Below are 26106 nucleotides of genomic sequence, written 5' to 3'. Positions count from 1 at the left end.
CTCCCTCAGAAATCTGTAGGAGAGAACTCTTTGTCTCTTCTAACTTCTGGTGTCTTCTGGTGTCTGGTCCAATGCTTGGACGATAGATGCATTATTCTGTGAAAGGAAAAATAAATCTCGGGACCCCAAAATCACTAAGCCAAAGGGAAGACTCAAGCTGGGAACTGCTTAGAGCAAAACTGCCTCCCATTCTTTCTTCAAAATATAGCTACTGGCCAGGAGAGGTGGCTCACGCCTGTAATCCCAGCACTTTGGGAGGCCGAGTTGGGTGGATCATGAGGTCAGAAGTTCAAGAATAGCCTGGCCAAGATAATGAAACCCTGTCTCTATTAAAAATACAAAAATTAGCTGGACACAGTGGCGGGTGCCTGTAATCACAGCTGCTTGGGGGTCTGAGGCAGGAGAATGGCTTGAACCTGGGAGGTGGAGGTTGCAGTGAGCCAAGATCATGCCACTGCACTCTAGCCTGGGCAACAAGGCAAGATTTCAACTCAAAAAAAAAAAAAAAAATATATATATATATATATATATATATATATATATATTGCTACTAAGATAAAAGAGCTACATACCTCCCACACAATTTATCCACAAGAAGATTCCTTGTGGACAAAGGACAGACAGAACTTAAAGTCATCCCTCTGCTCGCTGAGATAAATGAATATCTGATTGCTTCCTTTGGGAAGGCTAATCAGAAACTCCAAAGAATGTAACCATCTGCCTCTTATCTACCTGTGACCTGGAAGCCCCTCCCTGCTTTGAGTTGTCCTACCTTTCCAGATCAAACCGATGTTCATCTTACATCTACTGATTGATGTCTCATGTCTCCCTAAAATGTATGAAACCAGGCTGTGCTCCGATCACCTTAGGTACCTGGGGACCTCCTGAGGCTGTATCACCAGCACGTCCTTAACTTTGGCAAAATAAACCCTAATTGCTGAGACAGGTCTCAGTCAATTTAGGGTTTATAATTCCAGTCTCTGCCTCTGTTACCACATGGTGCTCTTCCTGTGTGTCTCTGTCTCAGTGTCTGGATTCCCCTTTTCTTTTAAGGACACCGGTTATATTGGATTAAGGGCCATCCATATATGACCTTGTCTTAACTCATTACATCTGTAATGACCCAAATGAGGTCCCATTTCAAGGTACTGGGGTTGGGGACTTCAACATATCTTTCTGGGGGACACATTCAACCCGTAACACATGCATCCTGCAGAGCTTCCTGCTCTCCCTGGAGCCTGCAGTCTCGAGCTGCTAACCCTCCTCACTTCCCAGACGCTGCCAGCACACAGCACATGACCAAACAGTACTCCTCCAAGACCGACCCCCGGTGACTAGCAGTGCTGCAGAGAGGCAGTACGGAAGGGTGACTAAGAAGACATTGTCATTTAAAATAAAGCCACACAGTTCCTTTGTAAATATGTGTCACTGGGTATTTAGAACCATCATCCCCAACCCACTGCTGCACGTTGGTGGAAATGGTAAGTAAGTTACACATTCATGTCTTTTCGGGGGAGCCTTTTATTCACAGTTCTCCCTGAGTTTTATTTCCTGAGGGAGTGTGTTCTCCCACCTCCGTTTCAGCATCTAACCTTGCCTGTTTCTAAAGTTCATGCAGTCCTGACATTCTCTCATCAGCACAGTCACCTCTGTTAGTCATCTCCCACCAATTTTCTCTCTTTGTACTCTTTCAGGAAATCATGGTTCTGCTCAGGTAAAAAGAGGTGTAGGAAGACCGTTCTGCCTATTTGATGATTCATCCCCGTTGCTTTCTGCCATATCTAAATGTTAGGAGGGGAAATCCCTTTGTTAAGGGCTTTAGCAAATGGGCATGGTCAATGGGGTGAGAGAAGCCACCGGAAGCCACTTCTGACTTAGAGCAGAAGCAGTTTTGTGTATCAGCCTTTCTTACTCTTTTGGAGACTGGGGTCATGATTCTCAGGGTCCCTGGAATCCATAAGGCTGACTTCCCTGAGGAAAGACTGCCTTCTAACGGTGTGGCCATCTGCTCCACTTCCTTCATTTTTGGTTGTCAGTGAATCACACGGCGGGTCACAGGCCACTTGAGCATTCTACTCACTTCTTGTGTGCGTCCAGGCCATAAGCTCAGAGTGTGTTAGAGTTGAGACAGATCTGAGCATATTCAATAAATGAGGGCCTCAGAGGGTACGATGGTGAATTATGCCCCTCTACCTCCCAAAAGTCAAATGTTGAAGCCCTAACCCCTCAGAACTTCAGACAGTAACTATATTTGAGATACGGTCTTTAAAGAGGTAATTAAGAAAACCAGCAAAATGTAGTAAGTTTCCTTTTCTCTTGTGCTATTCCTAAGGTCGTGTTACAAAAATGAAATGGGGAATACTTGTCAGATAAACAGTTTAGCAAGTAGCAAGGGGAAAGAGAAAGAACACCAATTCAAAGGGCATGCTTCAACCCATACAGCAATCCATCAGTTAATCAACCAATATTTATTGATACTTACCGAGAGACTGAATATACAAATGGACAATGGCCAAACCATAAGTAAAAATAGAACTCTGACCTACAACTAGCAGCCACCCCAGGACACCAACACATTAGCAACAGCAATCAGCCCAGGAAGCCAGCCTGCTATCATCAGCCGGACTTAAAGGAAGTCAAATCACTATCTCTACCAACAATTCAGGAAGCCAAGCAATAACCCCTGTAATAATCAGCTCCAAATGGCCAGAACTTGACTGACAATGGACAGCCTCCCTGATTGTTGTCCCTGCTTACAACTTAGGACCAACCAGAGAAAGGGTAATACGCACCCTAACCAACCACATAGGCATTCCTGCTTCTAGTGAGCCGCCTCCAGCTTCCCACGCCAACAGCCTCCAATCAACACATACCTGGAGCCTCTCTCTTTTCCACTATGAAGTTTTCCCACTCTTCTGCAAGCATTTGAGTCTCTGCCAAAACACAAATGATAGTAGCTCTGAATAAACAGCCTGTGCTTGTTCTGATTTGGTTGGTCTTCATTTATTTCCACACTTCCAAATGCAAGTAAATTCTATGCTAGACTCTTGGATGGTCGGGAAAAATACAAGGAGGTATATGACACGGTCCTTATGCCTAATAAACTTAAAGTCTTTGGGACTTGAGATAAAATGCACAAAGAACAAGAACAACCACCGCAATGACTAAGCAAATAATAAAGCCATCCAGGAATAATAAGTCTCAAATGCCAGTTCCAGGTACGGGAGGTAGAAGTCTGGAGAACAGAGATTACTTTTGGCTGTGGAGGTCACATATGAACTGAACTTCAGCACACACAAAGGAATTATTCTAGTAATTATTGGGTTCCCCCTTGCTCATGTAGTTACTCAAACTTGAAAGTTTGTGGTAACAGGAAGAGGCCTTGGCAGGAAATTTGTTTGTTCCATGACTGCTTTTGCTGTCACATGAAGAGTGAGTGACTGATTTACTGAGAAGTTCCCCTCATTACCCTTCATAAGCCCCAAGTGAGTCAGGACCTTCCCTTGGTCATCAAACTGGAGATAGGACACCCTTTCCCAGTTAGCGTCTTAGTTCAGCTTGCCTGGGTTCTCATTCCAAACTCCTGCCCCCAAATCCTTGGTTAACCCCAGGAGTAGATCTTTATCCACAACAGGCCACTGTTGAAGCTGAGGTTTCCTAGAGGGAACCAGAAAAGACTTTCCTTATGGTGGGGTTTTAGGGTACCCAATAAATAGGACCCCTCTTTCCTGCCCAACTTCTGAACCAATTAAGAGGAAGAGGAATCAGACAGAAGGGGAAATATCACCATACTTTTTTTTGCCGGGGGGGACAGAGTCTTGCTCTGTCACCCAGGCTGGAGTACAGTGGCCCAATCTCAACTCACTGCAACCTCTGCCTCCCAGGTTCAAGCGATTCTCCCATCTCAGCCTCCCAGATAGCTGGATTACAGGCATGCACCACCATGTCCAGCTAATTTTTTTTTTTTTTTTTTTTTTTTTGAGACGGAGTCTTGCTTTGTCACCAGGCTGGAGTGCAGTGGCACAATCTCCGCTCACTGCAACCTCCGCCTCCTGGATTCAAGCAACTCTTCCACCTCAGCCTCCTGAGTAGCTGGGACCACAGGTGCGTGCCACCCCACCTGGCTAATTTTTTTGTATTTTTAGTAGAGACAAGGTTTCACTGTGTTGGCCAGGATGGTCTTGATCTCTTGACCTCATGATCCGCCCGCCTCGGCCTCCCAAAGTGCTGGGATTACAGGCATGAGCCACCACGCCCAGCCAATTTGTGTATTTTTAATAGAGGTGGGGTTTCACCATGTTGGCCATGCTGGTCTCGAACTCCTGACCTCAGGTGATCCACCCACCTTGGCCTCCCAAAGTGCTGGGATTAAAGGTGTGAGCCACCACACCTGGCCCAATATCACCATTCTTTTAAGTTGATAAAGTCTTGGTTGGTGGGTATGATTTCAGGTCCTTGAGCTTGCTAATATTGTACCACTGAACTGAAATCACCCAGCCAGTGTAATGTAATGCTGGCAGACAGAAAACTTTGTGACACAGAGATTTACCGCTTAAAAGTTAAGGCTTGGAGGGGCAGAGGATGTTTACTTTCTTCAGGCTCTTCTCAGAGCGAAAGGAATAGGTGAGGCATATACGTTCCATTGCTTCTCCCAGCCTGACTGAAGTTCCTCTTCCCAAAATGAAGTGAAGGAGCAGATGGAGAGGGCCAGAGGATGTACTCAAGGGAAACATGTTCCCAACAGAAACAAGGAAAGTGGGAAATCAGTGTTCCCATCTGCTACCTACAACAGGAAAGGCTAAGTCTCTGCAGGGTTGAGGTCCCTTGCCACCAGCAAACACACACACACACACACACACACACACACACACACACACCCCAATACCATGCTCATGCTTTGTAGTCTTGGGATTTGTGACAACTTTTAAGTCTGAGGAGAATGAATGTACTCGTGAAGAAAATCTCCCCCGTAAGGAAATGCCCTCAGTGTGGACTAGTGCTAGAGGCACAGACCTTGAGTCAGGAGTCCTGAATTCCTATCCCAGCGCTGAGTTAAGCAGCTCTATAATCATTCAAGGTCACCTGCTCTCCAGGTGCTCTCTCCCAGTTATGCACTGGAGATCAGAACACCTGTCCCGCCAAGTGCATGAAAGAGGAGATAAAACGAGAAAGGGCCTCTGGATAGCTCAGCTCCACTTCACAGACGCACTGGGGTGGTTGCATATTCAGAGAAAATAGTAATGTTTTCCTTGAAAAATAGAACAAATGTGAAGCAACTTTCTGTCACCTCTCAGAACTTTTTCAGTACCAGAGGGTTTATCTAAGGCAGAGCCCATCAAAGCCAAACAGGAAGGAGGGGCGGGGAGGTCTCCCTAACCCGCAAGCTTAAGGGTTGGATGTTGTTGACTCCATTTGGAGAGCACGTAGCTAGGGGCTAATGACACATTTTGACTGATTACACTGGTGACTCTGAAACTTGGTGCAGATTCCCTTTTGCTGTCAGGGAGGCTTTACCTGAATCATTTCTTTGGAGCAAGAAGGCGGAACATCATTACTTTCAGAATGATTCATCAGAGAAGGACAGGAATTGAAAGGGCACTTGACTCTTTCTTCTTTGACTTCTTAAAGAGGAACAATACTTACTGGAGGGCTAGTCCTTGTCCACTTTTTTGTAATTCCCTGGGCAGCAAACTAGTCCTCGACCTAGATGGAAAAAATGGTGAGAAGAAAAGGAAGGGGAGGAGGAGGAAGAATGAAGGAAGGAGAGAGGAAAGGAAGACTAGTCTTATGAATACAGGACAAGGGGAAAAATAAAGTGCAGAATTCTTTCAACTCATTGGAATTTCCTTAAAGTGAAAGGAACTGCATGGGTCCTCAGAGTGACAGCCTTGTTTATCGGGGCATACACAGAAAGGGTCAATAGGAATGTCACTTCCACTGGAAGGATATAGAAGAGCCCATGTCATTTCATTTTTGTCAGTATGCTCTCATTCAAATCCATAGTTCACCCTCTCCCCCTGCTATTCTGCCTACTAAGTGATCCCCTTTCACACTTGCTCTTTCACCTCTTACTAAAAGCCTAGCACTGGGATTGGTGCTGCAGACATAAAGAGAAACAATGTACTGCCTCCTACCCTCAGGGAGATCCCAGTCTCCAGGGGAGACCCTAGGACTGTGCTCTGCCACAGTGCAATGGGACAAGTGCTTAAGTAGAAATTAACAAAGAGCTGGCCAGATACAGTGGCTCACACCTGTAATCCCTGCACTTTGGGAGGATGAGGTGGGTGAATCACCTGAGGTCAGGAGTTCAAGACCATCCTGGCCAACATGATGAAACCCTGTCTCTACTAAAAATACAAAAAATTAGCTGGGCGTGGTGGCACGCACCTGTAATCCCAGCTACTCAGGAGGCTGAGGCAGGAGAATCACTTGAACCCAGGAGGCAGAGATTGCAGTGAGCCGAGATCATGCACTGCACTCCAGCCTGGGCAACAAGAGCGAGACTCCATCTCAAAAAAAGAAAAAAGAAAGAAATAAACAAAGAGCAACCAAGTAGCCCAGTGGATGGGGCTTTAACGTAGGGAGTGAGGTAAGGAGTCGCAGGAGGGGTCCCCAGTTAGGTTCCCCAAAGAAATAGAAACAGATTCCTGTGCAAGAGGTGTCCTGGATCAGTGCTCACTTTTAAGAAAGTGAAAGAGACAGGACTGGGCAGAGTGAGAGATGGGATTGCCAAAGAGGCCTTGGCTGATCCCACAGGAAGCCAGCTCTGAAGCTGGGATAACTTTTCTGAGCTAACATTAATTGAGACGAGGAAGTCAGGTCATGATAATCTGCATTCTCTACTCCTTAGATGTCGGCAGTCACACAATGGGGAGGGTCATAACCTTAGGCACAGCTTCTCCCTTGGGCCAAGGGCAATTCTGGGAGAGGGATCCACATATGAGCCTGCAGCAGGCAGCACCCGAGCACTGGGGGAATGGACACCCCAGGCCTGAACAGGAGATGTGGCAGAAAACCACAGCATATCCTACAGGGGGCTTCCTAAAAAGGGAGTGGCCTGAGCTGTGTTCTGGAGCGTGCAAATACTGACAAGGAGAGAAAAATGTCCTAGGTAGAAAGAACAGCAATGGGACCCTCAAGGAGCATCGGGTCTTTGGAAAACTACCAGAGCTTCAGCATGGCTGCAAGGCAGGGCAAGGGGAGAGGAGTGGTGAGAGACGGGACAGGAAAGTGAGCAGCCAGATAGAAAAGAACTCTACTTGCCTAGCTGAAGGGTCTGGATATTGTCTGGGAAATAAAGGCAAAGCCAGAGAAGGATTTTCAATACTGTTTATAAACTTATTTTCTATTCTAATTTATATTCATAACACTTGGGAGTATAATTAAGTACAAAGGAGAAAATAAAATACACCTATGATCCCATCACCCAAAGACAGCCATAACATTTAGATGATTTGCTTTCTGGTATTTTTCTATTTTCTATTTCATATCTGTATCTTTACAGAGAGAGAAAGTTTTCAAACAATCGGGCAGAGATTTTACCATATACTTTATATGTTGCTTTTCTGGTTTACATTACAAGCATCTTCATGTCATTTCTTTCCAGATCTTTGTCTACAATTCTTACCATACTGCTAAGATAAATTCCCAAAAAGGAAGACACCAGGTCAAAAGATAGAAACATACTAAGGCTGAGAACACCAACATAAAAGGTTTAAGAGATACAGCTGGATACATGGAAATGTATTTTTTAAATTTCCTTTATTTCTTGTTAACTCATATCTTTGTCTTAAAGAACAAGGGGAGAACCCAGTTCGTCAAGGGTCTGTCATGATGCTTTATGAGGTCACGACACAGACCCACAGGGATTGCACAGACACGCTGAGACTAGAGAGCCTTGCAAAGATCATGTCAGGTAATACCTATGTACCACATCCAAAACTTGGTCTGTCTTGACCCTCACTCAATTGGAGTAACAGATCTCATGTTTTTCCTTCCCTTTGGAAATGATCTAAAAGTCCAAAGCCTAGCATCGAATGACCTTTAAGGCCCCTTCTCCTCCTGAAATTCTCTGATAGTATCTCTAAGAATGGTCCTCACAAGTGAGCTACATTGTATTAGCAGTGCTTTCAACATCATGCTCCTTCCCCTACAGCAGACAGAGGGAAGGAGCTATATAAGACTTCTATTGACGTAATAGAAATTGCCCCAAATGTTCTCTCGAATTTATCTTTATTTGCGCTGCTGCCTATAAATTACTTTCTCATGGGATATGGCTTGAATTACAGAAACGATCCACTCCTTCCTCCATTGGTTGCCAGCCTTTCCCCAGGGTCGCGGAATACTTCTTTTTGATCTTCGTTCCTAATTTTAATCCAAGTGTTATGTTTTGTTGATAGTCCCTGGAGCCTACATCAGACATAATTCTCTTGCAACAGGAAGTTAGGTTCCGGTAATGTGACCAGCTCTGTTCGTTAGAACCCTTCTGACAACAAGCTCTCTCTCTACGGTCTTCCTGACATGTGTTTATAATCACTTGGTGTTATCTCTATGGCAGCCTGAGTTGCCTTCCATATGAAGTGGTCCTCAGGGTGCTGCTCATTAGGTTAGCCTGCCCCTGGGCTCTGTTGATTTTTCTTAATCTGGCATCTCAAGAGGCAAAATGATCTCATGAAAAGAAACGCAAATCAGTATCAAAAGGTCTAGATTCTTGGCTTAGTTCTGCCACTAACAATCTAGATGACGGGAAAATTTGCTTCCCATCTACCTGTCTCTCTGAGTTGTCATGAGGATAAAACAAAATAACACCCATCAAGACACAAAGCAGCGTGCACAGTCGCAGAGACGAAGAAGGCACTTTATTGCTGCAATCTTGTTGATAGGAATGGGTGAGAAATCATGTAGTCCGTAAAACAAGTGTATTCATTCAAAAAATATTTATTAATCCTACCTGGGTAAACAACAGGCACTTGGAGAACAAAGGAAAATAGGAAACAGTCTGTATACACTCAAGAGTTCAGCGATCAGCTGGAAAACAGACTCGCCCACAAACACTTGCAGCAGTGAATAGCATCGTAATGGACTTAGGTAATCAGTGTGGGAGCACAGGGGAGGAAACAGCTAGCCCTGCCTAGGGAGGTCAACAAAACAACAGGCAACAGGTAATCTTCCAGTAGAATCTTGAAAGATGGAAAAGAAAAGGCCCAGGCAGGTAAGTCAGGAAAGAAAACATCACTTATAAAATCTCCACAGCAAGTACAGAAAACCGAAAGTCATCAGCACGCAGGAGTGCTGCGTGTGTGTCAGGAAATACCAAGTCTGGAAGCAAGGCCGGAGTCTTGTTCCCCAGCATGGGCTGATGCATTTGCCCTCTGGGCAAGGTGGAGCCAGTGACATGCTTTAAGCATGGATGCCAGTCACGAAATATATGGCACACTGAAATCGGTAACTTGAGAAGAGTTTATAAAGGAATTATGTTTTAAGGTGTGGGCAGGGTAGGGAAACCACAAAGGGCAATGCTGTCATCCTTAGGCTTGGAAGGGTAAAGAGAGAAACGGGTACTAAAGCTTGCAGGAGAAAAACATATGAAGAAGGCATCCAGTGGAAGTGGTCAGCATCAGTTGAGAGATGCAGCCAGCCAGCAGTGACCTCCAGGGAAAACGTTAGCAAGAAAAACACCCCCTCACTGCTCCGATCTTTTCCACCTTACCCATACTCCCCATTGGCCAAACCCAGCCAGAGACCAGAGGGCAAGAGAGATTTGGAAGAAGGCAGAGTGGCGAAGGATGGGCCTGGAGGGTCAGGGGAAAGCTCCCTAGCACTAGGCAGGTAACACAGGATTACAACATCTGCCAGGCAGCAATGTGGAGAAAGGCAGCTAAAGAGAAGGCAGGGGAACTGTAAAGGCATCATCCAGGGTAGAAACGATGGGAATTCGATAAAGCAGTGGTGGTGACAATGAAGGGGTACGACAAACTCAGAGAAGATTTAGAAGACACAATCTAAGAACTTGGTGGCTACTCACTGGGATCTCCCAAAAGTTCATTCTCATGCAGGAACAGCTCTCCATGTGATAACCAAAGCAACAAGGAAACAAAATGATTGTAGGGATACAGTCTGCCATTGTGGATGTTTGAGACTCACCTTCCCTCAAGCAGCTCTTCTGAGAGGTGGCACCAGTCCTTGGACTTGGAAGTAAAGAGCCCTGTTGAACATCTCAATAGCCATCATCTCAGGAAGAGCATGGCAACTCTAGTGGGTTTCATGGTGGCCCCTAAAAATAGATGTCCACGTCCCAGAACCTGTATATGTGACCTTATTTGGGTAAATGGTTTTTACAGATGTAATTAAGTTAAGGATCTTGAGATGAGATTACCATGGGTTATTGAGGTGGGCCCTAAATCCAGGGGCAAGTGTGCTTATGAGAGACAGAAGAAGAAATGTGGAGCAACAGAGAAGGTCATGTGAAGATGGAGGCTGAGAATAGAATAGTCTCAGGAACACTGGAACCACCAGAATCTTGAAAAGGCAGAAAGGATCCTCCCTTAAACCTTTGGAGGGAGCACGATTTCAGGCTTCCAGCCTCCAGAAAGGTGACACAATAAATTTCTATTGTTTAAGCCATCAGTTCTTGGTAATTTGTTATGGTAGCCCTAGGGAATTAATACATCAATAAACAACAACCCCCCAAAAAAAGCATATTCTGAGGGTCTAAGTTCTGGGCTGTAAGTAAAATGAAGCCAAACTTACATTTCATTCATTTTTTTTCCCTGTGGCAAACCTGTCTGGTGAGCTGGAATAGTGCCTGGCTAAAAAAGTTCCATGTTTTAGGTTGACTAAAGTCAGATAGCAAAGTTTTGAAATTCCATATTTACATCCCGAGATGTGCATGGCACCGTGTGACATTCACAGCACAACCAGGAAAAAAACAGTTAAAAACGACAGAAAATTTCTTAAGTTCAACAAACACTCGCCGCCACCTGCCCCCAAAGCGATCTTGCTAAACCACCAGGTGGAACGCTTGCTCCCGTTCAGCGTGCAGCCAGACTTGAGCTGTCTCCGTCATAGGCACAGGTTAGCCCCAGAAGAAAAATGCAAAGACTAAACTTGCTTACTTAATGTCACGTGTTCTAGACCCTGCAGTTGCCCCACATAAAATAAAACCTGCGTAAAAGAGAGGTAGTCGTAGACACCACGAAACACACTTGAAAGTGATTCCAAATATGTCGATATGAATATTGGCTTTGCCAACTAGGCTTTATCCCTTTACAACAAAGAACTTCAGAGACACCCTAGTGTATCAGGGTATAAGAGTTTGTACCAAGCGTTTTAATTTGTTGCTTGGGTGTCTATACGTGAGTGGTGTCATTTAACAAACCAGAGAACCCAGTAGGAAGAGCACGTTTGATGAGGTGGAACAAAGAGGTGAAGGCTGCCACCTTGGATCTGCCATATTTAAAATGCATAAGGTTACCAAACATATCTGGAGCTTAGGAGTGAAATTTGAGTGAACAACCCAGGTAATTATTGCTTTCCCCTATAAAAGCAGAAATTGTTTACATCTTTTTGATGAATTTCTTTCTAAATATCATTACATAGAACCTGATTTGACTTCTGTATAGCTCAAGGTTTGCTCCTTCTTATCAAAAGCAAGATTTCCCATTTGAATACACCTTGCTTCCAAGTTGCCCATGACCCCACTGGTAGCTCCCAGAGTACCCCCTCGGTAGTCCAAACCTATAAAGGTAATTCCATCCTCCTTATTAGAGTTGAAGATTGGCCATGTCACCCAGCTCTGGGCAACAAGATAAGATGGCTGAGAGGCTTCCAGTAAGGAGGTACATTGCTTTTCCAGAAGAAGTACTGGAAACCAGCTTTCTCTCACTCACTCGCACTCTCTGGACACAGATAAGGGAGCACTAATGTGCTGGCAACCATTCTATGCCCACAAACATAGCCGGCCCCAGGAGCGAGTGAACACTCATAGGCAGAGGTAGAGGTAACCTGGGGGCTTAGAAGCATCAATAAACCACTGGCCTCACCTCTCCTGAGCCAACAAGTGTCCTTATCACTTGGGAACTGTTTACATTTTCTACAAATTGCCAAGCTAAGCACCCTAACCCATACCGGTTTCTTCTGAAACCACATTACCTGAAACTGCTTCTGGTGAGGATTCTGTCACTGGTTAGTTGTCATTTCTCAGTGACTAATAAGACCACGTGTGCTAAAGCCCCTCGCCCAATACTTAGTACTCACTAGATGCTCAGTAGATGCTAGTTCCTGTCACTCTGCCTTGCTTCTCAGCTTTGACCATTTCCTCTCTCAGATCTTCACCATTGCTTCAATGCTCAGGGCACTAATGACCAGGTCCCAGCAGGCCTCCAGATGGCTCAATGGTTAGAAGTCTCACTGCCTAGGAGGTACTGGAACTGGGAACTCATGATCCACAAACACCAGCAAATGAGTGACCTTGTTTATTAAACTGCTACCATGGCTGGTCACCTCACGAGGGTTCTCACTTTTCCCAGGATTAGCATGAACGCCAACATCCAGTAAAATCTGGGTTTCAATCATCCAGAGCCAGTTGAAGATGTTTCACACCTGAGTCATCATTGGCGGTATCAGATGTCATGTGGCAGATGTTCAAAACAGACTGATTAATAAAGAATTCCGATTGCTGGATGATAGTGATAGTGAGAAGATAGTGAGGCGAGAGTGGGCTCATGGTTTTGCTAACAAAAGCCAAGAACGTTGACCAGTAACTTCTCTTGAAAAGGAGCTGCTGAATTTCCCCACTCCTTCTCCCAAAACGGCCTAGTTCTAGGATTGGGCCCATCAGAAATTGAGGAAGAAAGGAGAGAAGGGGGAAGGAAAGAGAAAGAAGAAAGTTGCATAAAAAGAGTTGTGTCTCAGAGTTTCCTAAGCTACAGCACTGCCCTACAATGATCTGTTCTCTAAAGTGTCCTAAGAAATCCTCCCCAAATGGTTGTGGTTTTGTCTTTTTGCTTTTTTGTTTCAAATTCATTAAGATTTTATTGTGAGATAAGTGAATCTTTTGTTTGTTTGTTTATTTTTGAGATGGAGTCTCACTCTGTCACTCCGTCACCCAGGCTGGAGGCTGGAGTGCAGTGGCTCAATTTCAGCTCACTGCAACCTCTGCCTTCTGGGTCCAAGTGATTCTCCTGCTTCAGCCTCCTGAGAAGCTGGGACTACAGGCATGTGCCACAATACCCAGCTAATTTTTGAATTTTTAGTAGAGGCGGGGTTTCACTATGTTGGCCAGGCTGGTCCTGAACCCCTGGCCTCAGCTGGGGTTCCCACCCTCCTGGGCCTCCCAAAGTGTTGGGATTACAGGCGTGAGCCACTGCGCCCTGCCCTGAGATATGTGAACCTACAGTAACCTCATGAAACACTTGTGGAGACCTTGGGATACTGTGAAAACAAATGCTGACAGTGCTGGCCTGAGAACACTGGCCTGGGGGGACCACTCCCTCCCACCTCGCCAGTGACTCATTTAGTGACTCAGTGCTTGTCACGCAGAGATCCACCGGGCCCATCTGCAGCTCACCGTCCTCAGCCTACCTTGAGGAAAACTAGAGACTCACTAGACAAAGTGTTCAAACTGTTTTCCACTCCTCCGGATGTAAGTTACATGCATACAAGGCATTATCATCTCCCACATGTTAAGGAGCAGCGGAAATCGGAAGCGGGGAATAGGAGAGTAGGGGTATCGGAGGGGGAATCTTACTTTCACAAAGACGTTAACTGAATGTTACCAGCAAAGCAAAGAAAACCTAGAAATTTCATAAAATAGAAAAGATTCTGATTATTGTTTTAACTACCAAAATTTCTAATTTCTTGCAGACTTTAAGAAAAACAAGAAGGCTGGGGGTGGTGGCTCACACCCATAATCCCCGCACTTCGGGAGGCCAAGGAAGGAGGATTGCCTGAGCCCAGGAGTTTGAGACCAACCAGGGCAACAGAGTAAGACCCTTTCTTTACAAAAAATACAAAAATTAACTATGTGTAGTGGTGCATGCCTATAGTCCCAGTTACTGGGGAGCTGAGGCAGAAGGATCCCTTGAGCCAGGCAAGTTGAGGCTGCAGTGAGCCATGATCATTCCACAGTACTCCAGCCTGGGCGAGAGAGAGAGATCCTGCATCAAAAAAAGAAAAAAAAACAAAGAAAGAAGATCTTAATGTACCAAAGCAAACTTCTATTTCACATACATTAATCCCCTTTTTACCCTCAATGCCTGTAAAATATCTGTAATATTTAAATATTTACACTTTTACTTCTCTCCCATATAATCACCTCAACTTGGGTTCATGCAAATATGTGAAATCTTCAAACATAAAACGAAGCCAGGTTGCTCACAGAAAGGAAACCGATGACAACCTTCATTACTGCATGCTAAAAATGTCAGGCAAATCTACTAATTCACTAGAACCAAGATAAAACCAGCCTAGCCAGCCAGCCAGCACTGAGGAGTTTCCTCTCAAACATATGCAGGGCTAGCAAAATACTGAGTCTTAAACTCATTTGGAAAATGAGCCTGTACAATTTTTCTTTTAAAGCGGAGGCCGCTTGCTGACCTAGCCTTCCATTTAAACAGCTAAAACCCAGCTTGTCCTGTTTCCCTTGAGTTCTGAGTTCCAAAGACCCCTGGTTTCAATACATTTTGTCAGAAATAACTTGAAGGATCTCCTGAACAAGCACCAAAGCTCTTCTAACAAGGAAGTCACTTTAAATTAACATCCTAATTTAAAATAACTAAACCTGATTTTTGTTTGTGATCAAAATTTACATCGGAACACCCCCACAGAGGTCAAATCTAACGTAGTCACTGAGAAACAAGACAAGCAGGGAGGCATTTACTGACAACCGAGAATTGGAACAGGATGCCAAAGGCAAGGGTGCTTCTGAAAAGAAAATATTAATCGTTGATTTACATTGCCAATCACTGTGGGCTGAACCTAACCCTTAATTAGGCAAAAGAAACCAATGGGTAAGTCCTCCTCTCCCAAAAGATTTTCTTTTTCTGCAAGTTTCTGTTAGAAAGCAGCAACCTAGAGGAAAAAGATCTTTAAAAAAAAAAAAGGTTATTTGTGTGCCAAAACCTGGAAACAACCAAAATGTCCTTCAGTAGGTAGATGGTGGCTCATCCATGCTATGGAATACTACTCAGCAATAAAAAGGAATCAACTATTGATACACATAATAACTTGGACAGAATTCAAGGGCATTATGCTGAATTTTATAAAGCTCGTCTCAATGTATCACAAACTATACAATACCAACTAGATAGCATTCTCCAGATGACAGAATTATAGACTGGAAAATAGATTAGTGGTTGCCATCGGGCTAGGAATGGTGAGTAGAATATTACTATAAAGGGGTTACCATAAGGGAGATCTCTGTGATGATTAAAAAGTTCTGCATCAGCAGGTGCGGTGGTTCAAGCCTGTAATCCCAGCACTTTGGGAGGCCGAGGCGGGTGGATCACAAGGTCAAGAGATCGAGACCATCCTGGTCCACATGGTGAAACCCCGTCGCTACTAAAAATACAAAAAATTAGCTGGGCCTGGTGGCGCGTGCCTGTAATCCCAGCTACTCAGGAGGCTGAGGCAGGAGAATCGCCTGAACCCAGGAGGCGGAGGTTGCGGTGAGCCGAGATCGCGCCATTGTACTCCAGCCTGGGTAACAAGAGCGAAACTCCATCTCAAAAAATAAAAAATAAAAGTTCTGCATCTTGTCGCATCCACATATGCAATAAAATGGCACAGAACTATGCACATGCATTGAACCAATGTCAACTTCCTGATTCAGATGCAGGACTACAATTATGTAAGATGTGAGCATTGGGGGAAACTGTGTGAAGACCACACAGGACCACTTCATACTGTTTTTGCTATCATTGCAATTTTTTGCAAACCTATCATTACTCAAATTAAAAAGTTGAGAGAACAAGCAAAAAACGATGAGGGAGGAAGTAAAAGAAAGAAAGACAAATAAACAACTTGGGATGGATATTGACAACTCCAGAGATGAAAGATGACAGGAAAGATTTGGAGGAAGGGACGGCAGGGTAAATATTAGAGGTTACAGTCAGGCAAGTTGACAACCAGAAACTGTTTGGATTGTAAATTGTAAATGAACTCAGTAGACAGAGAAGGGGAAAGATCATTGAACTGTTACCCCTAAATGACAAGGATAGAAGTGAAGTACTGTAAGCCCAAGACGTGGAGTAAATGTGGCAGGAGCAGCTCCAGGAAGGCCCGGTGGGGACAGAAGAGGAAGGGGAGGGGGTGGATGTAGCAGCTGATGCTTCCTGGGATGTGACATGCATCAAACGGGAGAAAGAAGGATGACTGGGGGAAATGTCCGACCTATGAAGAAATACTGAGAAAAAAAGACATGCCATAGAAGTTAAGGAACAACAGGCAAAATTCTTGAGCATGAGCAGAATTACTGATAAAATAATGACGACATGATAAAAGAATATCACAGGCAGGGAAGTTGGAAGGAGAAAAGAGCTCACCCAGATTTGGAAAGTGACAAAACAAAACAAAACAGTTCTTCAGGGAAGAAAAATAATGAGCAGCAAAATACAAAACACAACAACCTCTGGAAAGGTGTTCCCTGCACAGGTCTAGAAACTCAACAACAGACATCCTGAATTTTCCAGATGCATTTAACAAATATCTTTGAGACATCCCAAAATATATCAAGTCTACGTAAAGCCTAATTTTCATATCAAAAAAAACTCCCACGATCATAATGAACACCATTAATGCACAAATTACACAAAGCTTCAGGAAGCTGAAGTGCCAAAAGGGATCAAAGAGCCGATAAGCCAACTTTTGAGCAAACATCTTGAATTCCCCCAGGGCTGTGGACCACCAGGATCACCAAACTTTGCTGTTCCTATAGGTATAAGCAACCAATAATATTAAAACCTTAAAATTAAGGTAGTAATTCTAACATCTTAGAATCTTAGATTTTTATGTATTTATTTATTTGAGACGGGGTCTCACTCTCTGCAAAGGCTGGAGTGCAGTGGTGTGATCTTGGCTCACTGCAACCTCCACCTCCCTGACTCAAGCAATCTACCCACCTCAGTCTACCAAGTAGCTGAGACTACAGACATGTACCACCATGCACAGCAAATTTTTGTAGAGATGGGGTTTTGTCATGTTGCCCAGGCTGGTCTCGAACTCCTGGCCTCAAGGGATGCACCTGCCTCAGCCTCCCAAAGTGCTGGGATTACAGGTATGAGCCACAGCACCCAGCCAGAATCTGAGATTCAGTGTGGGCATAAAGGAATTGTTATCACACAGTGACAGCCCAAGTTCATGGTCTTTACAAGAAATACTGTGAAATCCCCAAGAGGGTAGCTCCTAAATAAAGAGAAGGAATAAAGACAGCTGGCCACTCCTGACAGAGAGAAGTTAAAAAAAAGAAAACCCTCATCAAGCTACCAATGACCTTCTTCACAGAACTGGAAAAAACCACCTTAAACTTCATATGGAACCAAAAGAGAGCCTGCATAGCCAAGACAATCCTAAGCAAAAAGAACAAAGCTGGAGGCATCATGCTACCTGATTTCAAACTATACTATAAGGCTATGGTAACCAAAACAGCATAGTACTGTTACCAAAACATAGATATAGACCAATGGAACAGAACAGAGGCCCTGGAGGCAATGCCACACATCTACAACCAGCTGATCTTTGACAAACCTGACAAAAACAAGCAATGGGGAAAGGATTCCCTGTTTAATAAATGTGTTGGGAAAACTGGCTAGCAGTGTGCAGAAAGCAGAAACTAGACCCCTTCCTGACACCTTACACTAAAATTAACTCCAGATGCATTAAAGACTTAAACATGAGATCTAACACCATAAAAACCTAGAAGAAAACCTAAGCAAAACCATCCAGGACACAGGCATAGGCAAGAACTTCATGACTAAAATACCAAAAGCATTGGCAACAAAAGCCAAGATAGAGAAATGGGACCTAATTAAACTCCAGAGCTTCTGCACAGCAAAAGAAACAATCATTAGAGTGAACTGGCAACCAAAAGAATGGGAAAAAATTTTTGCAATCTACCCATCTGAAAAAGAGCTAATATCCAGAATCTACAAAGAACTAAAACAGATTTACAAGAAATAAAAACAAACAAACCCATTCAAAAGTGGAAGAAGGATATGAACAGACACTTTTCAAAAGAAGACATATATGAGGCCAACAAACATATGAAAAAATGCTCATCACTAATTATTAGAGAAATGCAAATCAAAACCACATTGAGATACCGCCTCATGAGAGTTAGAATGGCGATCATTAAAGAATCTGGAAACAACAGATGCTGGAGAGGATGTGGAGAAATAGGAACACTTTTACACTGTTGGTGGGAGTGTAAATTAGTTCAATCATTGTGGAAGACAGTATGGCATTTCCTCAAGGACCTAGAAATAGAAATTCTGTTTGACCCAGCAATCCCATTACTGGGTATATACCCAAAGGATTATAAATCATTCTATCATAAGGACACATGCACATGTATGTTCATGGCGGCACTGTTTACAATAGCAAAGACCTGGAACCAACCCAAATGCCCATTGATGATAGACTGGACAAGGAAAATGTGCTACATACACATCATGGAATACTATGCAGCCATAAAAAATGATGAGTTTGTGTCCTTTGTAAGGACATGGATAAATCTGAAAACCATAATTCTCAGCAAACTGACATAAGAACAGAAAATCAAATACAGCATGTTCTCACTCACAGGAGGGTGTTGAACAATGAGAACACATGGACACAGGGAGGGGAGCATCACACACTGGGGTCTGTTGGTGGGGAGCAAAGGAAGGGACAGTGGTGGGGTGGAGAGGTTGGGGAGGGATAACATGGGGAGAAATGCCAGATGTAGGTGACAGGGGAATGGAGGCAGCAAACCACCCTGCCATGTGTGTACCTATGCAATAATCCTGCATGATCTGTACATGTACCCCAGAACCTAAAGTACAATTTTTTTTTTAAAATCCCGGTTTCTCTCTCAGCTACTGGGTAAATAGCCATTCAGAATGCTTTGGAAACATTCACTTAAAAATGGGAGCAGAATTGGTGTCATCCTGCAAATGTGGTTAGACAAGAATTAGCAAATACTCTAAAAATTAAGAAACCCAAAGCCAACGGTAAATTTTGCAAGACATCACTCCCCAATCAATTATGTTTTTGTGATAACACAAAAACATCTTATTTTTCTTAGCAGTTGTTTCATGAATGCCTTTGCAAAGAAAAGTGTGATTTTTTAGGGGGAATCCTCTGCTACACCATAGTGACGGCTGGGCTTTCAGGTCTGTGGGTGGGCTGGTGCCAAGGACTGAGAGAGGTGAGAAGAAGTGAAATTTTTCTGCAAAAGAACCACGGCTGAAGGGGAAGCATGATCTAAACAGAGAATTTGAGAAGCTACTTGGTGGAAGACATTAAAGACCCAGAGAACAGCAGCTGAGAACAGAACTGTGGAGGGGCTTCTCGTGGTAATCTGGGAAATTAAACTCTGAGCATTATGAGGTGTAAATCTTCTCTTCAGTCTTCTGAACATAAAATGTTCAGCTGTTTGCCTTCTCACGTTTTTGGAGTGAGTTTTCTTTGAGAGAAAAACAAGGAAGTAAGAGTCCTGCTTCAAGACCGGCACAGGGCAAAAATATAGCTGAAGTCATGACCCTTTTATTAAATATTGATTATTTAATATGAGAAGAACCTGAGGAAAATAAAGCACAAAAGAGGAGGGAGGGGGAGGGAGATGGTGAGATAAGTACCTTCTTCTTTTACTAAAATTTAGAATACATGAGTCACTTACTCTTTCCTGGTTTCCAAACAGGCTGTGGAGACCTGTGAGAGTCTAAGGTTTATTACTTGGGTGTCAGCTCATTCATTCCCTCCCCCGCCACAAACCTCAAGTAGCTTTTAGTATCACAAAGATCATTCTCAGTGCTGATATCTTTTTCCCTTCTCAGTATCTCAAAAGCCTCCTCATCCTCCTCAGAAACAAATCTATGTGTCTTTAAAAAGATAATATGTTATTCTCTGGGTTCTGTTGCTGCTTATTCCTGTGGGATATCATCTGATTATAGTTCTCCTTTCTGCAAAATGTTGTGGTTAACTCTTTTACCGAATCACCAGATAATCTCATTGCCACTACCTGAAATACTGTTTTTTTCCAGAAGGGTTGGCCGTTGTAAGAGGTGAAAAATTGATGTCAGTCCATATATTTATCGCTTTGCATTACACTCTATCACAGAGGTAGACTAGATCTTCATTTTCCTTTATCCCCAATCGAGACTGTAAGTTTCTTTTTATTTCAAACAGCAAACAGAATTCAGCACACGCATCTGACAGCAATGAATGGGTAGGTGTCTGTGTTAGTTTTGTCAACATGCACCTCTGCGAAACTGAAGCAGCAGTTTGCAGAGTCCCTTTTCACAGGGAGCCTGGGCAGCCTCAGAGGTGGAACCAGAAGACGTCTTGGAGCAAGAAAGGCCTGTCCTCCAACCCTAGCTCTGCCCTTGCCACTCAACACTCCTGACAGTTTCTTAACTGCTTGAAAAGTCATTCAAACAAGGATAAAGTTTTCCTTGCAGATAACAGGAACAAAAGTCCAACGCACACAGTGGAGGCTGAATCCCAGGTTCTTCCTTATCCCCAACCACCCAAGAATTAATTGATCAGAAAGAAGTTTTACTGACTCCCACTTTCCCAGTTAATCCGCTTTCTAATTCACTTTTCCCAGCGCTGTCCACTCTCTGCCATTAATCTGTCCTCTTCTTTTTTCTACACCCTCAGCCACACAGCATATAATTATCCTCCCAGTTTTCAGAAGAAATGGCACTACAATACCTGCTATAATAGCCATGGTTCCTCGAGGTCTCTGAAGAACTGGACCCTAGATTGTTGATGTGATGGGAGGGGAAGAATGGGAGTATCAGGTGTGGTTCAGTGCAGGACTGTGACCCCATCAGGGCAGATGGCTGATTTTCCCCCAGTTGCATCCTTCATGTTCTCTCCCACAAAACCTCCAAGATAGTCTTACTAAAATATCCTTCCTCATGCTCTTCCTGCTCAAAAATTTGTCAGCCATCCAACCCACAAATGCCTATTGATTGTTACTGCCAGACTCTCCCTCACTTGTCAATCAAGATGCTGTCTGCTTTACCCCAACAATAAAGGACTAGGGCACATGTGCTGCCCACAAGCCTCCTGCCTTGTCAGAAAGCTTTGTTTTCCAGCCTCTCCAGCCTTCTCCTGGACTGTGAAGCAGAAACCCCCACTGCAAGAAGCCATCACAAAAGGTTGGAGATAAAGCCACTAGAAACAACCTTTTTTTAAATGCCATCTTGCTTTTCTATAGTTCTTGAACCAGGCTTTTGCGCTAGCACTGCGGTCTCTCTCTGGCCTGTGGCCATTCCTCTCCTCTGCTGTTTTCTCACCAGGTCTGACATTGTTTTGCATCTCCCATAGCTGTGAGCACAGCACTCTGCAAATACTTGGGTTCAATGTAGACATACTGTCTTGATTTGATTTCTCCTAGGATCTCAGTGGCTTTGTCGGCTGAATTCTCAGGCCTTTGTGTCACCTGAGGGGTAGGGCTGACAGATTTAGCAAATAAAAATATAGGAGGCCCAGTTAAAGTTGAATCTCAGATAAACAATGAATAATTTTTATATGTCCCATGCAATATTTAGTGAATATATGCAAACAATTCATTGTTGATCTGAAATTCAAATATAACAGGGCATTCTGTACTTTGGAAACCTTACTGGTGTGTCATCTAAAACTGAGCAGGAGATTAATCTCTATGTTTAGTCAGTGACATCTAGGCAACAGAGATGACCTCTGTGTGACAAAACGCAGATAATCCCTGACTACTAGAGAGAGAAAGGGAAGAGAGAATATGGGAACTCTGGCAACAGCATATGCGAACCATCTGTCTGGCAAAAAAGAGGGGGCTTTGCCCCATTCTACTGAGTCAAGGTGACGAACTGCATTTCAAGGGATGGGCCAAGTCAGGGGGACATCGTTGCAAAGCGGTGGCATGCAACAACTGCGGCCCTTCTAAGAAAGTGAAGGCCCCCACAAGGGTCCCCACCAGCCCTGCCTTGTAAACTTGTTCTAAATCAAGGTGAATAGAGGTGGAAAGTGTGGTCAGGTATGCGCCTTGGAAAGTCATCCCTGCCCACTAAGCCACTCCAGTCTGTAGAGCCACAGACTTAGATATTTTTGGACAACAGAAAAATAAACACCCATGCCCAGAAGTTAGGAGCATCCCCAGGGATTTGGGCAACTCCCATATTATCCGAGAGAGTTGGCAGCCTATTTTCTACCTGGAGAATGAGGGCATTTTTTCCTTTGTAATATGATTTCTTGGCTGGAGAGAAACTATTAGGCACCCTGAGATGCTCTGCAGAAATGCAAGATGATATTGTATTGTATTAATGTCACTTAATGGTAGCTGTCAATGATAGTGATGGAATAAATATGGAAAAGGAAATTACTGTAATTGATTGACAGTCTGGAATCTTCCATATTCGACCTAATGAGAGAAACCTATGAGCAGCAGCTTCCAGTGCAGGCTATTAATGCAAATCACATGCACCGTACTGGCATGCTGAATTATGCAATGCCATGTGAATGTCTAATCCATTTCACCAGGCTTGTCTTTATCCAGAAAAAAAAAATAGTTCGCTGACATGCTGATTAGTATATTAGGAGAGTTTAAGAAGTTTGGTGCTAAAGTAGGTGCCATCGTGGTGTTATTAATTTAGTTCTGAAAAAGACAAACAGCTCTGTGCAGCCATCAAAATCACTACATAGGTCTACAAGATAACTTTGTCAAGACTGATGGGAATTTACAGAAAAGTCTTGTGATATGTGGAAGGAATTAGCAAATAGATAAGGAGCACATCACTTTTCTAGAAAACCACTGCCAAGGACTCAGTACCCATGCACAACCAGACACGTGCCAAGACATCTACCATGCCTGCATAGTTGCTGTTTTGCAGTTGTTCAGAAACTTGTGGAAAGTTCTAAAGGAATCAGATGTGAAAGGTCAAGGGAATAACAGATACAAATAAGATTTAGATCCTTCCTTAGGGACCCCATGGAGATGTAAGTACTGGCCAGCCATCATCTTCCAAAACAGCAAAGCACTCCCTATAGGAATATGCTTTATATGGGAAAAAGTCTTTGCGATAGAAAAGTAAGTTGCTGATTACCCACAAAATACTCATCCCCCAAATTCACAGCTTTGAGAAGTCCATGGCCCTAACTAAGCCCTTTACACTCTGTACGTATTAATACTTAAAATTTGGACCAATAGAGGAGGGGAGCAGAATTCTAACTATGTGCCCCCCAGCTCCTAGGAGTAAGCTCTGACCTGGTTGCTCAGAGGTACCACAAACGTTCCCAGGTTGGCAAGCACTGGACTGAAAGAGAGAAAAAGAGAAGGTATCAACAAATGCAATTTTACACTAACGGTCTACAGAAAGTTTTAAGTTGGTACACAGACGAACTTTTTTTTTTTTGAGATGGAGTTTCACTCTTGTTGCCCATACTGGAGTGCAATGGTGCAATCTCACTCTGCCTCCCAGGTTCAAGCAATTCTCCTGCCTCAGCATCCCAAGTGGCTGGAATTACAGACACTCACCACCACACCCAGTTAATTTTTGTATTTTAGTAGAAATGAGGTCTCCCCATGTTAACCAGGCTGGTCTTGAACCCCTGACCTCAGGTGATCCACCCACTTTAGCCTCTCAAAGTACTGGGATTACAGGCGTGAGCCACCACGCCCAGCCAGATATGAACTTTTTATTTAATTCCACACAAATTTTTTGGACACCTTTTAAGTGCCAGGTGCTGTGCTAGACCCTGGATATACAAGCACCGCTCTTGCCCTTCTGAAGCTTACATTCTAATGGAAGATGCAGTAGGAGGTAATGATTACAAGAGAATGTGAAGAGCGTGACAAAAGAGGGAAGAGCACAGGTATATCAGGGAGACTGAAGTGGCCAGGGGATTCGGGAAGATGTCGTTGAGGAAGTAGTCCCTAAGCCAGGACTCTACAGATTCTGGATATTTTACATTGACAAATAAAGCAAAAACTGTATATTTTTATGGTGTACAACATGACATTTTAACATATGCATACGTTGGCATTCAATGAGCTAAATCAAGCTAATTAACATATCCAATATCTCACATACCTATCATTTGTTGTAATAAGAATATTTAAAATCTATCTTAGCAATTTTCAAGCATATAATACATTATTATTAACTATGTATACGATTAATCTCCTGAGCTTATTCTATCTAACTAAAAGTTTGTATTCTTTGACCAACATCTCCAAAACCCTGGCATATCCACCAGCCCAGCCTCTGCCCGCTGCCATTCTACTGTCTACTTCTATGAGTTCGGCTTCCGAGATTAGACACGTAAGTGAGATCATGCAGTATTTGTTTTTCTCTGCCTGGCTTATTTCACTTAGCATAATGTCCTCCAGGTCTATTTATTTGTTGCAAATAGAATTTCCTTCTTTTTTAATGTCTGAATAATATAATACTATATATAAAGTATTTCATTATATGTAGATATCATGTAATAGTCTTTATTTATGTGACATATACATATACATCACATTTTCCTTACCCATTCATCTACAGATGGACACTTGGGTTATTTCCATATCTTGGTTAGCATGAACAGTGCTGCAGTGAACCTGGGAGTGCAGAGATCTCCCTGATGTATTGATTTCATTTCCCTTAGCTGTATACCAAGATGCAGGATTGCTGGATCATATGCTAGTCAAATCTTTAATTTTCTGAGGAAATTTCATACTGTTCTCCATAATGACTATACTAGATAGTGAGGTGCTTTTTCATTTTAATAATCATGTAGTAATACAAATGTGTATTAGGAAAAATATATACTTGACAAACTTATGATTGCATTGTCATTATATATACTAACATAAATTTTCCCGTTTAATTAATTACTTATTTAAGACATGGTCTCACTCTGTCACCCAGGCTGAGTGCAGTGCTATGATCACAGCTCACTGTGGCCTTGAACTCCCAGGCTCAAGCAATCCTTTCACCTCAGCCTTTCAAGTAGCTGGGACTACAGGTATGTGCCGACATGCCTGGCTAATTTTTTTTTTTTTGTAGAGATGGAGGTCTCACTATGTTTCTCAGGCTGATTTTGAACTCCTGGACTAAAGCAATCCTCCCACTTTGGCGTCCCAAAGTGCTGGGACTACAGGCATGAGCCCCGTGCCCAGCCAAATTTTCCCTTTTTAAATATATCTAATTTTCCCTTTTTAAATAGACTTAATTTTAAAAGTGAGTTGTCAAAATATGAAGCAAATAACAGTGCAATTAGTCCTCACATATACTACAGACTGTGAATTTGGTGGTGAGTGACATTTGGAAACCTGCATGAGGGAGAGGTAGCAGGAAGGTGAGAAGGGGCTGCCCCAGGATGGGGCCCTGCGGGTAGCGTTCAAATAACAAAACTAAGACAGAGAAAGTCGACTCAGAAAGTTCCTCCATGAGTTCTCACCTATATTGGAATCTTCATTCACCATCACCAGTCCCCCGCAGTGTAACGTATTCTCGTCGAATTTTCTATAGACGAATTGAGGCCCCTATGAGGTCAACTAAAACCCTAAAGGTCACGCAGCAAGTTAGCAGCGCAAAGAGAATTAATGACACACACACGGCCACCCTTGCCCAGTCAAGAATGTCCGTCTGCATCTCTCTCGCCTCCGAAGTTCCAAGGGTGCCGTAAAATGGAAAATGAAACTTTCTGTAAAGCAAACTGAGTGTGGTAGAGGACTTCGGAGGAAAAAATAAGGGCTGTGGCTGGCCTGAAAACACTACATTGTTTTTATTACCGTATGTACTTTGAGATGACCCAATTCGACGGTGCTTGAGGAAGCTTGCTCAATATATGTTCTGTCTCTTTTCCTCTTTCCAAAAAAGGCTACATTCACAGGTACTTGGGACTTTGTCAGCTCATGATGGGGCAGACACATTT

General features: G+C 43.5%; 1 protein-coding gene and 1 long non-coding RNA gene across 24 annotated transcripts in view; one reads left to right on the top strand and one right to left on the bottom strand.

Annotated features, from left to right (window-relative positions):
- LOC128931702 (uncharacterized) overlaps positions 1–26106 on the bottom strand; it is a 664375-nt gene that overhangs the window by 319931 nt on the left and 318338 nt on the right. For 14 of the 23 annotated variants that reach the window (XR_013533730.1, XR_013533720.1, XR_013533725.1 and 11 more), the window contains one exon: positions 2874–23495. The exons of 6 other annotated variants lie outside the window; for them this stretch is intronic. Coding sequence is in view for 1 of the 17 variants with exons in the window: in XM_078368313.1 (XP_078224439.1) it covers positions 23447–23495 (49 nt within the window). In the remaining 16 variants the exon portion in view is untranslated. The remainder of the gene's footprint in view (positions 1–2873; positions 23496–26106) is intronic. 3 more of the 23 variants (XR_013533724.1, XR_013533727.1, XM_078368313.1) reach the window with 3 other exon arrangements.
- On the top strand, positions 13861–25295 carry LOC144582028 (uncharacterized). Its single transcript, XR_013533747.1, has 3 exons — positions 13861–13983; positions 24439–24503; positions 25098–25295. It is a non-coding gene; the product is annotated as an uncharacterized LOC144582028 (long non-coding RNA).

This window comes from Callithrix jacchus, chromosome 4 (assembly GCF_049354715.1).
Source record: "Callithrix jacchus isolate 240 chromosome 4, calJac240_pri, whole genome shotgun sequence".
In the NCBI taxonomy this organism is placed as follows: Eukaryota; Metazoa; Chordata; class Mammalia; order Primates; family Cebidae; genus Callithrix; species Callithrix jacchus.
The sequence above is the reverse complement of the archived record's forward strand: the minus strand, read 5'-3'. Positions and strand labels throughout refer to the sequence as shown.